General features: G+C 42.9%; 1 protein-coding gene across 1 annotated transcript in view; it reads right to left on the reverse strand.

Annotated features, from left to right (window-relative positions):
* mao (monoamine oxidase) overlaps positions 1-15,082 on the reverse strand; it is a 225,992-nt gene extending 210,910 nt beyond the window's left edge. The window contains exon 1 of the mRNA XM_068040668.1: positions 14,791-15,082. Coding sequence (XP_067896769.1) covers positions 14,791-14,839 — 49 coding nt within the window. The 5' untranslated portion in view covers positions 14,840-15,082. The remainder of the gene's footprint in view (positions 1-14,790) is intronic.
* Positions 15,083-15,396: the final 314 nt, after the last annotated feature.

Genomic DNA, 15,396 nt, shown 5'->3' on the forward strand with positions numbered 1-15,396 from the left:
TAACGCACCATCTTTCCAGCCTCGTATTCATCGGGACTATCCTTTTATTTCTATACTCACTTCAGCGTGATACTGGGAGTAATCCGGAGATTACTACTTTTGAGGTCCTCCTTGCTAATTTCTTACCTAGCTCACTAAACTCTATCTGCAGGACCACATTCCACTTCCTACCTATGCCATTGGTACCAACGTGGACCACAACTGCTGGCTGTTCACCCTCCCACCTCAGGATGCTCTGCAGCTGTTCAGTCACATCCTTGACCCTGGCACCAAGAAGGCAACACGCCATCCTGGGTTCATGTCTGCGGCCACAGAAGCGCCTGTCCATTCCCCTGACTATTGAATCACCTGTAACTATCGCTCTTCAAGTCTTCCTTGTGCCCCCCGTGCAGCTGAGCCACCTATGGTGCCATGGCCTTGGCTCTGGCTGCACTCTCCAGATGAACCATCACCTTCCTCAATATTCAGAATTGAATAATTGTTGGAGAGTGAGACGCAGTCAGGGGGCTCCTGCACTACCTGCCTGTTTATTCTTGACATCTGACAGTCATCCATTCCCTCTCTCCCTGCATACTCTTAAGCTGCAGGGTGACCACATCTATAAACATGCTATCCACGAAGCTCTCATCCTCACGACTGCACTGCTCAAGTTCTACAACCCGGAGCTCAAGCTGCTGCAACAGATTACACTTCTTGCACATATGGTTATCCAGGACCTAAGAAGCAGCCTGGAGTTCCCACATAGCACAGGATGTGTACTGCAGAGGTTGGAATAGCCCTGCCATTGTTCTATCTATTAGATAGTAACCTTGGCATTACAGCTAAACCTTGCTACTTATAAACACTGCTGTTGCTAATACTAATAACCTTACCAATAGTAGTAATAACCTTACAGAGCCCCCAACAGACTGGACCCTGTTGTGGAGCGTACATCATCAGAGTGATAATGGCCACAGAACACCGGCCTCCCCCCACCCCCCGACTTTCCCGATGCTGCACTGGTCAGGATACCTTCCCACCTAGGCACTGAAGCCTCTCACCTCGGTGCCGCCAGCTTTTAAAGGGCGCAAACCTGAAGGCACGTGAGTGCCGCCCACCATTCACAAAATTACAGTCCACTCATTAAATGGCGAATAATTACATTTAAATTTATGTTAAACAGCATTTCAGCAATTTAAAATAGCTTCCCGTCACGTTGGGGGTGTCAATTCCACCATGGTATTTTCCCATCAGGAACCTACATAATGATGCCAGATTTCCAGGCAGATGGCTCCACTGCAATTCTCCATCCTCCCATGCCACCATACACACATTAAACAGCCGCACAAAATTCAGCCCGTGGTGTGGGGTATTCAACTATATTACTAAGATAATGGAAATACCTTTCTCTGTAATTTAGTGTGTTAGCCACCTACTAAGTACTGTTTAGTTAATGTTGATTTTGAGTTTAGTTGTTAGGGTAAAAGTCTTAAAACGTGAAATTTTGTCATGTAATTCTTTAATTGGTCAGGGGAGTTCATATTTCTTGTTTTAAAGTTAACGGTCTCTACTGAGGTTGTAACAGTATACCTAAAGCTTAAATTACAAGCAAAACATGTCTCATTACACTTGCAGTGTAATTACTTCTTTTTCACTCATGACAGATTCAAGGCTGTTTTTGCGTTTGGGACATTATCAAATTATTTTAAGTTACTGATCAAATTCTAGGTTTGCAGCTATGTATCTGAACCATCCAGAAAAGATTCTACATTTGATTCTAGGCCAAACCTGAATTAGCTTGTCTCTAACATGACCTGCTGAAATGGAGGATTTAAACAGTCACCATAATATTGTCAAAAACAAAAAACTTGCAAAGTTCTTCAAATCAGAAACTGCAGAATTTAGGAGCCATCTGAATCCCAAGATAAATCGACTGCTTGGAACCAAACCTTTGAGACATTTCTGGGAAATGTGATAAGGCACTATAGCGTAACATAAAAAATGGCTTGCATTTATAACGGATTGTTAAGAGTCATTTTATTTGTCTTTCATCTCTCTTCGCCACCCACACCACCCTCCACCAACAAAAGTCAGCAGATTAATGCATAATGACATCCATACTGAAAGATTAAGTGACACTAACCCAATAAGTGGAAGTTTATTAGGTGGCTCTACTGATCATCAGAAAATAATATGGTTGAGAAGATTACCTTAGCATACCCAATTTCACAGGTTACTTTCACCAGAGAATGTTATACACACTGACCCTGAAATTGGTTGGAGACAACCCCATTATATCTAGCTACTGGTGTAGCCACAGAATCCAACCAAGGTAGGGTTGTTTGCCTGATTGGAGCAGATCATAGAATGGTTACAGCAGTGAAGGAGGCCATTTGGCCCATCATGTCCAGACCGGCTCTCTGCAAGAGCAACTCAGCTAAACTCCGCCATGTTTTCCCCATAGCCCTGCAAATTTTCTCTTCAGATGCTTATCTTTTGAAAGCCAGGATTGAATCTGTCTTCACCACACTCTCAGACTGTGCATTCCAGATCCTAACCACTCACTGCGTAAGAACATTTTCACTTATCTTGCGTTTGATTCTTTGAGCTAGTCACCTTATATCGGTGTCCTGTGGTTGTTGACCCACCAACGGGAACAGTTTCTCCCTATCTACTCTGTCCGGACCCCTCATAATTTTGAATACCTCTATCAAATCTTTTCTCAACCTTCTCTTCTCTAAGGAGAAGAATGTCAGCTTCTCCAATCCATCCACAAAAATGAAGTCCCTCATCCCTAAAACCATACTCTTAAGTATTTTCTGCAACATCACTTAAAGCCCTAACATCCTTCCTAAAGTATGGTGCTTGGAATTGGATGCAATACTCAAGCTGAAGCCAAACCAGTGTTTCATAAAGGTTCATCATAACTTCCTTGCTTTTGTACTCTGTGCCTCTATTTATAAAGCCCAGAATGGCTCCTTCCTGGTGGGCCAGAAACACGTTGATCAAGAAAGTTCTCCTGAATATACTTCAGAAACTTTTCCCCCTTCTCTGCCCTACACTATTGTAATCCAAGTCCATATTAGGAGAATTAAAGTCTCCCATTAACAACTACTATAAAGTTTTTGCAATCTCTCTACTTTCCCTACAAATTTGTTCCTCTCTATCTATCATGCCTGCCCAGATCATCTGACAGATAAGAACATAAGAAACAGGAGCAGAAGTAGGACATTTGGCCCCTCAAGCCTACTCGACCATTCTAAGATTATGGCTGATCTGATAGTGGCCTTAACTCCGCTTTCCTGCCACACACCTCCCAAACCTCCCCCCCCCCACCCACTCACCCCCTCCACCCTCCCCCCCACCCCCGGATTACTCTTTACTTCCCTGTAGATCAAAACTCTGTCTGGCTCAGCCTTGAATATATACATGGAAGCTTTGGAAAGGGTGCAGAGGACATTTACTAGGATGTTGCCTGGTATGGAGGGAAGGTCTTATGAGGAAAGGCTGAGGGACTTGAGGTTGTTTTCGTTAGAGAGAAGGAGAAGGAGAGGTGACTTAATAGAGACATATAAGATAATCAGAGGGTTAGATAGGGTGGATAGTGAGAGTCTTTTTCCTCGGATGGTGATGGCAAACACGAGGGGACATAGCTTTAAGTTGAGGGGTGATAGATATAGGACAGATGTCAGAGGTAGTTTCTTTACTCAGAGAGTAGTAGGGGCGTGGAACGCCCTGCCTGCAACAGTAGTAGACTCGCCAACTTTAAGGGCATTTAAGTGGTCATTGGATAGACATATGGATGAAAATGGAATAATGTAGGTCAGATGGTTTCACAGATCGGCGCAACATCGAGGGCCGAAGGGCCTGTACTGCGCTGTAATGTTCTATTCTATTCTATATCCAATGACTCAGTCTCCACTGCTCTCTGTGATGAGAGTAAACCAAAGATTAATGACCCTCTGATAGAAGAAATTCTCCCTCATCTCTGTCTTAAATGGGAGGCCTCTTATTTTGAAACTGTGTCCTCTAGTTCCAGATTTCCCCTCGATGGGAAACATTTTCTCAGCATCTACCCTGTCAAGCCCCCTTAGAATCCTATATGTTTCAATAAGATCACCTCTCATTCTTCTAAACGCCAATGAGTATAGGCCCAACCTGCTCCACCTTTCCTCATAAGACAGCCCCTTTCATCGCAGGAATCAACCTAGTGAACCATCTCTGATCTGCCTTCAATGCAAGTATATCCCTCTTAAATAAGGAGACCAAAACTGTACACAGTACTCTAGGTGTGGTCTCACCAACACCCTGCACAATTGCAGCAAGACCTCCCTACTTTTATACTCCATTCCCTTGCAATAAAGACCAACATTCCATTTGCCTTCCTAATTATTTGCTGCACCTTTATGCTAACATTTTGTGATTAATGTCCAAGGACATCCAGATCCCTCTGCACTGCAGAATTCTGCAGTCTCTCTCCATTTAAATAATATTATGCCTTTCTCTTCTTCCTGCCAATGTGGACAACCACACATTTTCCCACATTATACTCCATCTGCCCAGATCCAAATTTTTGCCCACTCATTTAACCTATCTACATCCCTTTGCAGACTCTTTGTGTCCTCCCCACAACTTGCTTTCCCACCTATCTTTGTATCGTCTGCAAATTTGGCTACAATACAGTCAGTCCCTTCATCCAAGTCGTTAACATAGATAGTAAATAGTTGAGACCCCAACACTGATCCCTGTGGCATTCCACTAGTTACATTTTGCTAACCTGAAAAATGACCCATTTATCCCAACTCTCTGTTTTTTGTTAGTTAGCCAATCCTCTACTCATGCTATTATTTTACCCCAACACCATGAGCTCTTAACTTGTGCAGTAACCTTTTACGTGGCACCTTATCAAATGCATTTTAGAAATCCAAATACTGGTTCCCCTTTATCCAGCCTGCTTGTTACATCCTCAAAAGAACTCTAATAAATTTGTCAAATACAATTACCCTTTCATAAAACCATGTTGACTCTGCTTGGTTTTGTTATAATTTTCTAAATGTCCTGCTACTACTTCCCTCATAATGGATTCCAGCAATTTCCCAATGACAGATGTTAGGCTAACTGGCCTATAGTTTCCTGCTTTCTGTCTCCCTCCTTTCCTAAACAGAAGTATTACATTTGCAGTTTTACCACTCCGCTGTGACCTTTCCAGAATCTCGGAAATTTTGGAAGATTACAACTAATGCATCTGCTATCTCTGCAGCCACTTCTTTTAAACCCCTCAGATGCAGGCCATCTGGTCCAGGGGATTTGTCAGCCATTAGTTTTCCTAGTACTTTTTCTCTAGTGATAGTGATTGTTTCAAGTTCCTCCCTCCCTTTTGCCTCTTGATTTTCTACTTTTCGGGATTTTTTTGAGTCTTCTTCCTTTTAGACAGATACAAAATACTTGTTCAAAATCTCTGCCATTTCCTTGTTTCCCATTATTAATTCCCCAGCCTCATCCTCCAAGGGACCAATGTTTACTTTAGCTACTCTCTTCCTTCTTATATTCTTGTACACGTTCTTACTGTCTTTTTTTTTGGTTTTTGCTAGGTTACTCTCATATTCTAATTTCTCCTTAAGTCAACCTTTGCTGGTTTCTAAAATTTTCCCAATCTGCTGGCTTACCACTAATCTTCACAGCATTGTACACCATTTCTTTCTGCTTGATATCATCCTTAACTTCCTCAGTTAGCCATGAATGGTGCATCCTTCTCATATTTCTCAATGGTATAAATCTTTCTTGAGAGTTATGAAATATCTCCTTAAATGTCTGCCACTGCTTCTCTACCATCTTACATTTTAACCTATTTTCCCAGTCCACTGTAGCCAACTCTGTCTTCATACCATTGTAATTGCCTTTATTTAAGTCTAAGACACTAGCTTCAGACCCAGGTTTCTTACCCACAAACTGAATGTGAAATTCTATCATGTTATGATCACTCTTGCTTAGAGGATCCTTTACTATGAGCTTATTAATTAATCCTGTCTCATTACACATTATCATTTCTAAAACAGCCCGTTCCCTGGTTGGTTTCAGAACGTATTATTCTAAGAAATTATCCCAAATACACTTTATGAACTCATTCTCAAGGTTACCAATTTGATTTGTCCAATCAATATGAAGATTAAAATCACCCATGATTATTGCAGTACCTTTCTTACAAGCCCCATTATGTCTTGATTTATACTGTGTCCTACACTATGGCTACTGTTAGGTGGCTTATAAACTACTCCCACCTAGAGTCATACAGAGATACAGCACTGAAACAGGCCCTTCAGCCCACTGGGACTGCGCTGACCATCAACCACCCATTTTTATACTAATCCTACATTAACCCCACATTCCCTACCACATTTCCTCAATTCTCCTACCACCTACCTACACTAGGGGCAATTTACAATGGCCAATTTACCGATCAACCTGCAAGTCTTTGGCTGTGGGAGGAAACCAGAGCACCTGGCGAAAACCCAGGTGGTCACAGGGAGAACTTGCAAACTCTGCACAGGCAATACCCAGAACCAAACCCAGGTTGCTGGAGCTGTGAGGCTGCGGTGCTAACCACTGCGCCACTGTGCCGCCCTATGACTTCATTCCCTTGCTGTTGCTTATCTTGGATCCAAGATTATTTCTCACCACTGTACTGACCTCATCCTTTATTAACAGAGCTACCCCACCTCCTATTCCTTTCTTCCTATCCTTCTGAAATATCAAATACCCTTGAATATTCAGTTACCCCTTGGTCACTCTGCAACCATGTCTCTGTAAAAGCTATCATATCAGACACATTTATTTCTATTTGTGCTATCAATCTTTCATCTTGTTATGAATTCTGCACACATTCAGATAAAAGCCTTTCATTCTGTCTTTTTACCATTTTTCACTACTCTGACCCTCTTATGTTTGTATGCTCTGTCCCTTCCTGTCACTCTGGTTATTATTACCCGTATCGCTACTCTGCACTATTGCCTTGTCCTTTCTCATTAACTAGCTAAATCTCCCCTCATGTGAACCTTCCCCTCCAACTATTTAGTTTAAAGCCCTCTCTACAGCCCTAGTTACATGATTTGCCAGGGCATTGGTCCCAGCATGGTTCAAGTGAAGCCTGTCCCAATAGTACAGTTCCCTCTTTCCCAGTACTGGTGCCAGTGCCCCATGAATCGAACCCCATTTCTCCCGCACCAATCTTTGAACCACACATTCAACTCTCTGATCTTATATACCCAACACCAATTTGCTCGTGGGTCAGGTAGTAATCCAGAGATTATTACCTTTGTGGTTCCATTTTTTAATTTTCCCTCTAGCTGCTCATACTCCCTTAGCAGAACCTCTTTCTATGTCGTTGGTACCTAAGTGGACCACGACAACTGGATTCTTCTCCTCCCACTCCAAATTCAAAATGTTGGAACAACATCCCAATGTCCCCACAGGGCGACCCCACGGCCCGAGAAATGCCAAAAATAAAGACCATCTGGAACCAAAAGACGCATTTGGAAGCATCCAAGATCAATAACTTTTACTGTTGGTGCTTCCCGGCTACATCAGCTCTCAGCTCAAATGGCAAAATTTTGTGTGGAAGCCCACGCCCCCCACAACATACATCTCAACATAGGGAGGGCAGGCGAAAGGTACGCCCACATTTCCCATACCAGAATTTTTAAAATGGGGCACAAATCATGTGTAAATGTTTCATCCCGAGTTTATGGTCCCCTGGGTGAAATCAACTTTTTCTGCCCTTTCCAGTCTCAGGAACTTCAGAGCCTAGGTTTTTAAGGGAGACCATCACAGAAACTGTGTAAATGGTTTAAAACCAATTTAGACATTTTTTTCTGCTTCTATTTCCAAATGAAACATTGCAGCTTTAAAAATAAAAAGCGCTGAGAGATAAATCCTACAATCTTACAGATAAATCCTGCAGAACCAAACCAGTATACAAATCAAATTGTAACCTCAGTGCTGTTTTGGAAAACCAAACATAAATTGCTCAGGAAGTGAATCAACAATCTATGAATTGGGCACAACAAGACAGTGGAAAAGAAGTTAATCTCTACTTGTAGTAAAGGTCTGTTATAAATTGTAATTGAAATTTATACCTTTGTTTTACAACACAGAAAGGACTGAATTCAGAGGGAGACGCTTTTTTGTGAAATAGTCATCAATACTGGGGAATTTGGTATAAGTTCCTGAACAATATGCATTTCTGTCTCTTCTATGATGGAGCCCGTGGGCAAGTTTTCTCTTTTAGCAGATTTCTTGTTTATTAGCTCTTACACTGTAGAATTTTACAGAACCATTTTTAAAAATCTTGAGGACCCAGCATAGCTGCCAAAAAACAAAGAACATGTGAACTCTAGTTTACTGCCAAGTGGAAATGGGTGAAGATCCTCAACAAATTAGAAAAACTGAAAGAAAAATGACCTACAGCAATGGAAGAACTGGGTAACAAAGAGAACAGGTCATGTGCTTCGTGTGAAAAATCTTTATCTGCACGTAAACAGACATAATTCATTTGCAGGCGCTGGTTCATAGGAAGTTAAAATGTTGAGATCACCTGCTGCACATCATATTAAACTTAATTCTCAGTTGTGCATATTATAATCGGCATATCAATAAACTACATAAATATTTTTGTGCCCAGAAAAATAACCATATGAATTAATCAAATAGCCTGAAAAGCAAATTATTACCCCATGTTACAGAAGATGGCCTACACATTTTAAAGTGGCTATCAAGTGTCAAATGATATTTGTCAAGTAAATGTTGTTTCAAGATACTTGACTGATTGATAAAACCATTTCAAGATGCTTACATCTGTGATTCGTTTATTCAAAAATCACAACAGCAATTGAGAAATTTTGCCTCTAAATCAAACTGAGCCAATACAATTTTTACTACATTCCCAACAAGAGGAGAGGAAAATTCTTTTTCCCCAGAGAGGATGGTTTTGGATTAGGCATTATTCAGACACTACCCTCTGCAAACGAACATTAACAGTGGCAGCAAGTTAAAGGTTTAACCAAAGGCTAGGAATTACTTTTGGCACTATCAGTGCACAAACCTTTAATATCCTTATATTGAAGCTTAATAGAACCATAAAAAAATTATGGCACAGAAGGAGGCCATTCAGCCTATCGTGTCCGTGCCAGCTGAAAAACTAGCTGCCCAATCTAATTCCATCTTCCAGCACCTGGTCCATAGCCTTGCAGGTTACAGCACTTCAGGTGCATGTCCAGGTACGTTTTAAAAGAATTGAGGGTTTCTGCCTCCACCACCATTCCTGGCAGTGAATTCCAGACACCCAACACCCTCTGGGTGAAAATGTTTTTCCTCATGTCCCCTCTAATCCTGCTACCAATCACCTTAAATCTGTTCCTCCTGGTAAATGACCTCTCTGCTAAGGGAAACAGGTCCTTCCTGTCTACTCTATCTAGGCCCCTCATATTTTTGTACAGCTCAATTAAGTCACCCCTCAGCCTCCTCTGTTCTCAGGAAAACAACTCTAGCCTATCCAATCTTTCCTCATAGCTGCAACTTACAAGCCCTGGCAACATTCTTGTGAATCTCCTCTGCATTCTCTCCAGAACAACTATGTCCTTCCTGTAATGTAGCGACCAGAACAGTACGCAATACTCGAACTGTGGCCGAACCTGCATTTTGTACAGTTCCAGCATTACATCCCTGCTTTTGTATTCTTTAAGTACTCTTGTATAAAGCCCAAGCTTTGTGATTTATCTTCCTTCATTTTCCTCAACCTGTGATCGCCTTATCTGAAATTTTTATTTTATTTTAGTACTCCATCCCCAAAAATTTCAATTTTCATGTTGGAAAGGCTGCCTATAAGTTCCTCCATTACCACAGAAAATTAATAATTTAGTATCTTTACTATCTGGATATCATGACACCTCTGGGATCTTAAATGGTGCCACCATTTTTTTAAAACCTGGTGGCTGTGAATATATATTTCTGCAAATGCTTGATGTTGCCTGCGATCTTAATCTCATCTTTTATTTTAGTTCTCCACCAATTTCTTAGTCTGTTTTCCTTGTTTTTAGATTTATCTTGGTTCATTGCTCCTGAAATAGAAAGCTGATGGTAGCACAGTTTCCTTTTTGCCCTTATTCCCCACATTATTTCCATTGTTGCCCTCCTATTTCATGTATAATTCTGAAGGATATGAGCTATCGGAACTTGCTACTGGGCCAACTGCTTATGCTTAAAATGAAATTCTCCCTAGCGTACTGTAGTGTTTCCAGATGTGCCCAGTTTATGATCTGTGCATCATATCTAAAGAACTCACTTGGCAGATTACCAATATCTGAGGAAGGGAAAATGACCATGAATGGCTTTCAGTGATATCCAGCAGAAGCATCAATCTACCAAGATGTCAGTCCCGTTATTTTCTGACACAGATCTGCTTCATGCAAGAATAGATGCATGCCTAGACATGTCATAATATTTAGATCAGTGCAGTTGGGAGCCTGATTAAAATTTAATGCTAGCCAGCCAGGTTTCCCAGGGTTTGAAAAACTCGACAGTAAGTGGAGATGGGAGTAGTCGGATCATGTAGACAAGTGCTTTTTACACCAATGGGACCCAGGTGGAGCAGGAGTGCTCACACCAATCTCTCAAGCAACCTTCTGCTAATCGTGACCTCTCCTTGTTGCCATGCTCAGACAAGCCCCCCAACCACCCACCACCCACCAGATACAAACTCACAGAAGCCTACATTTTCACGTATATACACAAGTGCTAATGCTTCTGGCTATTCTTATCCATTTGAAGTCAAAAAAGAGAAGGAAAATATAAGATTGAAGTATAATACAATATTGTCTGCTCTGTAATAGTCTGTGAAGATTATAAGGGATTACTTAAAGAGGAAAGTAAATCTACAAGCATTTTTAATCAAGATACACTCCCATTTCCTATCAAAAAGAAAAATGTGCTTTGACAGTTTTTTTTAAATTAGATTTCTCACTTGTTGGGAGGCATGTGCCATCAGACCTTCCTCTCTCCTTTACCATTTCACTGAAAGCCAATCTGGAGCCAAGGGATTTGCAAGTCTTTTACTCTGAATTCTCAAACAATAACATAATTTCCATGGGTCACATGACTCTAGATGGGTTCTCAGGCTCCATCATGGACTGACAGAACTAAGGTTCACACTCTTAATCCCCTACACTCTGAAGATCCCAATAATGAGAACACATGATTAAGTTTGGTGTGATCCACTAATCTGAGACAAAGGGCTGGATTTTGTTCCCAACCCGACATCGGGTTCAGTGGCAGAGGAGGCGAGAGAATCGGAGCTGCAGCAGCATGGGGCAGGATAGGCCAACATCGGCCTTCCTGCCCAGAGGCCAATTGAGGCCCTTAAGTGGCATAATGATGGCCATGCAGGGAGGGCGCCTTTGAAAATAAGGGGCCCTTCCTGCGGGCTTGGAGGAGGGGGGGGGGGGTCACTCCTTCATGGGCAATTTGTGGCCCACGGAGGAGTCCCACCACCCCCAGAACCACTGCACTCCCCAGGAGCCCCCTCCCCATCTGGGCCTTCCGGTGTGGCCCCAGCAACACCGCCTCACCTACCTCAGTTCCGGAGTTCCAACGCTGGGCCTGGGTCCAAGGCCTTTGCAGTACTGGCAGTGGCCAATGCTTCCAGCGGTGCTGCTGATACCCTGTGATTGGCCGGCAGTTCTTGAGGCGGGATCACTGTCGCTATTAAGTGTTTAAAGGGACGGGGATCCTCCCTCCTTCAACTTTGATGGCCAAAGACTAGAGGATCTCTCCAGGGACCTGAAAAAGTGCAGAGGCGGGTTTCCCCCCAACATTTTGGCCCAGTGCTCAGACCCCCACCTCCTGCATAAAATCTAGCCCAAAGTCTGCCTTCATTCTGCAGCTATTGCATATTACAATCAATGGGTTCTAAGGTTTCTAACTGAATTGCAATGTTCATTTTAAGGATCGAAAAAACTTCTGAGGAGCAATTCATTGTGTTTCATAACACTCAACACTGTTTAAGGGAACAGAATGTGAAATTATGTTAATTGAAGATCTGTGTGTGCATTAGATCTTATGGAAAACGTTTCAGAAGGCAGAAAAACGAGTACTTGCACCACCCAAATGTAGAACATAGAACAGAACAAAAGACAGCACAGAAGGAGGCTAATCAGCCCATCGTGTCCACATCGGCCGAATAAGCTAACGACTCAAACTAATCCCACCTTCCAGCACCTGGTCCATAGCCCCGCAGGTTACTGCATCTTAGGTGCATGTCCAGGTACCTTTGAAAAGAATTGAGGGTTTCTGCTTCCACCACTGATCCTGGCAGTAAATTCCAGACACCCACCACCCTCTGGGTGAAAGGGTTTCTCCTGATGTCCCCTCTAATCCTTCTATCAATCACCTTAAATCTGTGTCCCCTGGTAACCGAACTCCCCGCCAGGGGAAACAGGTCCTTTCTGTCTACTCTATCTAAGCCCCTCATAATTTTGTTCACCTCAATCAAGTCACCCCTCAGCGTTCTCAATTCCAGGGAAAACAACCCTAATATATCCAATCTTTCCTCATAGTTGCAACCCTCAAGCCCTGGCAACATTCTTCTGAATCTCCTCTGCACTCTCTCCAGAGCAATTGTGTCCTTTCTGTAATGTGGTGACCAGAACTGTACGCAATACCCCACCTGCGGCCTAACCAGCGCTCTATACAGCTCCAGCATCACATCCCTGCTTTTATACTCTAAACCTCGGCCAATAAAGGAAAGCATTCCATATGCCTTCTTCACCACTCTATTTACCTGTCCTGCCACCTTCAGGGACCTGTGGACATGCACTCCAACGCGCTTCTTCTACACCTCTCAAAATCCTCCCATTTATTGTGTATTCCCTCGCTTTATTTGCCCTCCCCAAATGCATCACCTTACACTTCTCAGGATTGAATTCCATTTGCCACTTTTCCGCCCACTCAACCAAACCATTGATATCATTCTGGAGTCTATGACTCTCCTCCTCACTATTAACTACACGGCCAATCTTTGTGTCATCAGCAAATTTCCCAATCATGCCTCACACATTTAAGTCCAAATCATTAATATATACCACAAACAGCAAGGGACCCAATACTGATCCCTGTGGAACACCAATGGAAACTGCTTTCCATTCACAAAAACATCCATCGACTACTACCCTTTGTTTCCTGTCACTGAGCCAATTCTGGATCGAACCTGCCACCTTCCCCTGTATCCCATGGGCTTTCATTTTACTGAGCAGTCTGCTATGTGGGACCTTGTCAAATGCCTTACTAAAATCCATGTAGACCACATCCACTGCACTGCCCTCATCAATCCTCCTTGTTACTTCAAAAAAACTCAATCGAGTTAGTAGGACATGACCTTCCCTTAACAAATCCATTCTGACTATCCCTGATTAATCTGTGCCTTTCTAAGCGACAGTTTATCCTGTCCCCCAGAATAGATTCTAACAATTTACCCACCACTGAGGTCAGATTGACCGGCCTATAATTACCTGGCTTATCCCTCGCACCCGTTTTAAACAATTGTACAATGTTCACAGACCTCCAATCATCTGGTACCTCACCTGTATCTAGTGAGGATTTGAAGATGCATCTGCTATTTCCTCCCTGGCTTCCTTTAACAGCCTGGGATGCAAAACATCTGGTCCTGGCGATTTATCCACTTTCAGGAATATCAAACCCTCAAGCACTTCCTCTCTCATTATGCTTATCGTATCTAATATATATGAAGGGTACGTTGGTTTAGATTCTGATATCAGAAGTACCCAAACTATAAGGTAGCATTTTCTTGCTGACCACATTTAGTAGCAAACCCATGAATGAAGAGGTTCCGCTGCTCGATTCTATTTACACTGCTAGATTCTGCTTTCGAGAACCTGTTGACTGAGAGTTGACTCCAATTCTGCAGGTGCAACCAACAGCAACATAACTGGATTAAAAAATGGAACTCAGCATTCAGTCCATCCGTCCCCAATCCCAACTGAATGCCAGTACAATATGGGAAATCACTTCGCCGCAATCTTCGAGGAGGTTAAAAAGAAAGAATTGAATAGTGAATTACTTCTTTGGTATTAGAATTAATATTGGCATTACGGTTTAGCGCAAACCAAATATGATAAAAGCTAAGAAATAGTGTAACAGATTATTGGACAACCGCAACTCAAAAGGCCCACATTAAAACCCAGAACTAATAAAAACACAATAGAGATCTGAAATGATGAAAGCCAGTATAACGATGGGTTAAATCTAACAATAAGAAGGCGCACTTGGCCGCACATCTCGCAATGAATGTTTGTATAAAATGGTGCAATCAGTTCGTCTATTGATCGCTGTTTATTCGAGGGCGGTATACACAAAAACACTGCAGTCTTCATTGAATGACCAAATTGGGAGATCAAAAACAAAAGCTGCTGAAATGCAAAAGCGATCTTTGTGCTGCGGGATACCCACTGGATCCGCAGATCATCGGGTTCTGGCCGAGTTTCAGACTTCCCGGCCAAGGCTTTCAGGACGAATATCAACAGCAGCTCAGCACTGACCTTAATCTCACCCTTCACAATAAACCCTCTAAACTGCAAACAGTCAGTATTAGCAACTACTGAACGACGGGAAATTCGTACAGATGCAGAATGCACTTGGTTTCACATCCATTTTTCACTCCATTTCAACGTGGCTTGTTTGCACTTTTTCTTATTTCCATCTAATGTTTTTTTACACCAAAGTTATTTGAGTCAAGTTGACACTAACCTGAGATGCCGCCGCCGATGATAATCACGTCACATTTATCGCTTGTCATGTTGCTGCACAGCCGAAGCTTCGTCCTTGGTGTCAACACTCAACCCAATAGCGGCTGTAGGGGCCGCGCACGCCTATAAGCCTCTGAGAGGTCCCACTCGTGCAACTCCGCCTCCGGGATCGGCACTCCAACCCCAGCAGCTCTGCCTCTGCGAGTGTCACTCCGACCCCAGCGTGCAGCTCCGCCTCTGAGATCGGCAATCCAACCCCAGCAGCTCTGCCTCTGCGAGTGTCACTCCGACCCTAGCGTGCAGCTCTGCCTCTGACCCTTCGGCTGTGGCTGCTAATATTTCCCCCACCAAAACACACAGCTTATCTTGCTGCAGTCTGATCCGTCTCCTCCCCATGGACTTTTCTTTTCTTTATGTTTTAACCATGTGCACCTTTGTACACATAAATCAAAGTTTCCACACATGCATTCATTTGAGTGCCGCTCCAGACCCCAGTTCCACCATCGCCCACATTTTACAGATCCTGACAGGCTCGAGACCCTGCTGTATGACCTACAGCTTCAACCCTGCACCATTCCAGGCATCTTTTGCAATGGTTGTCCCAAAG

Source organism: Heterodontus francisci, chromosome 10 (assembly GCF_036365525.1).
Source record: "Heterodontus francisci isolate sHetFra1 chromosome 10, sHetFra1.hap1, whole genome shotgun sequence".
NCBI lineage: Eukaryota > Metazoa > Chordata > Chondrichthyes > Heterodontiformes > Heterodontidae > Heterodontus > Heterodontus francisci.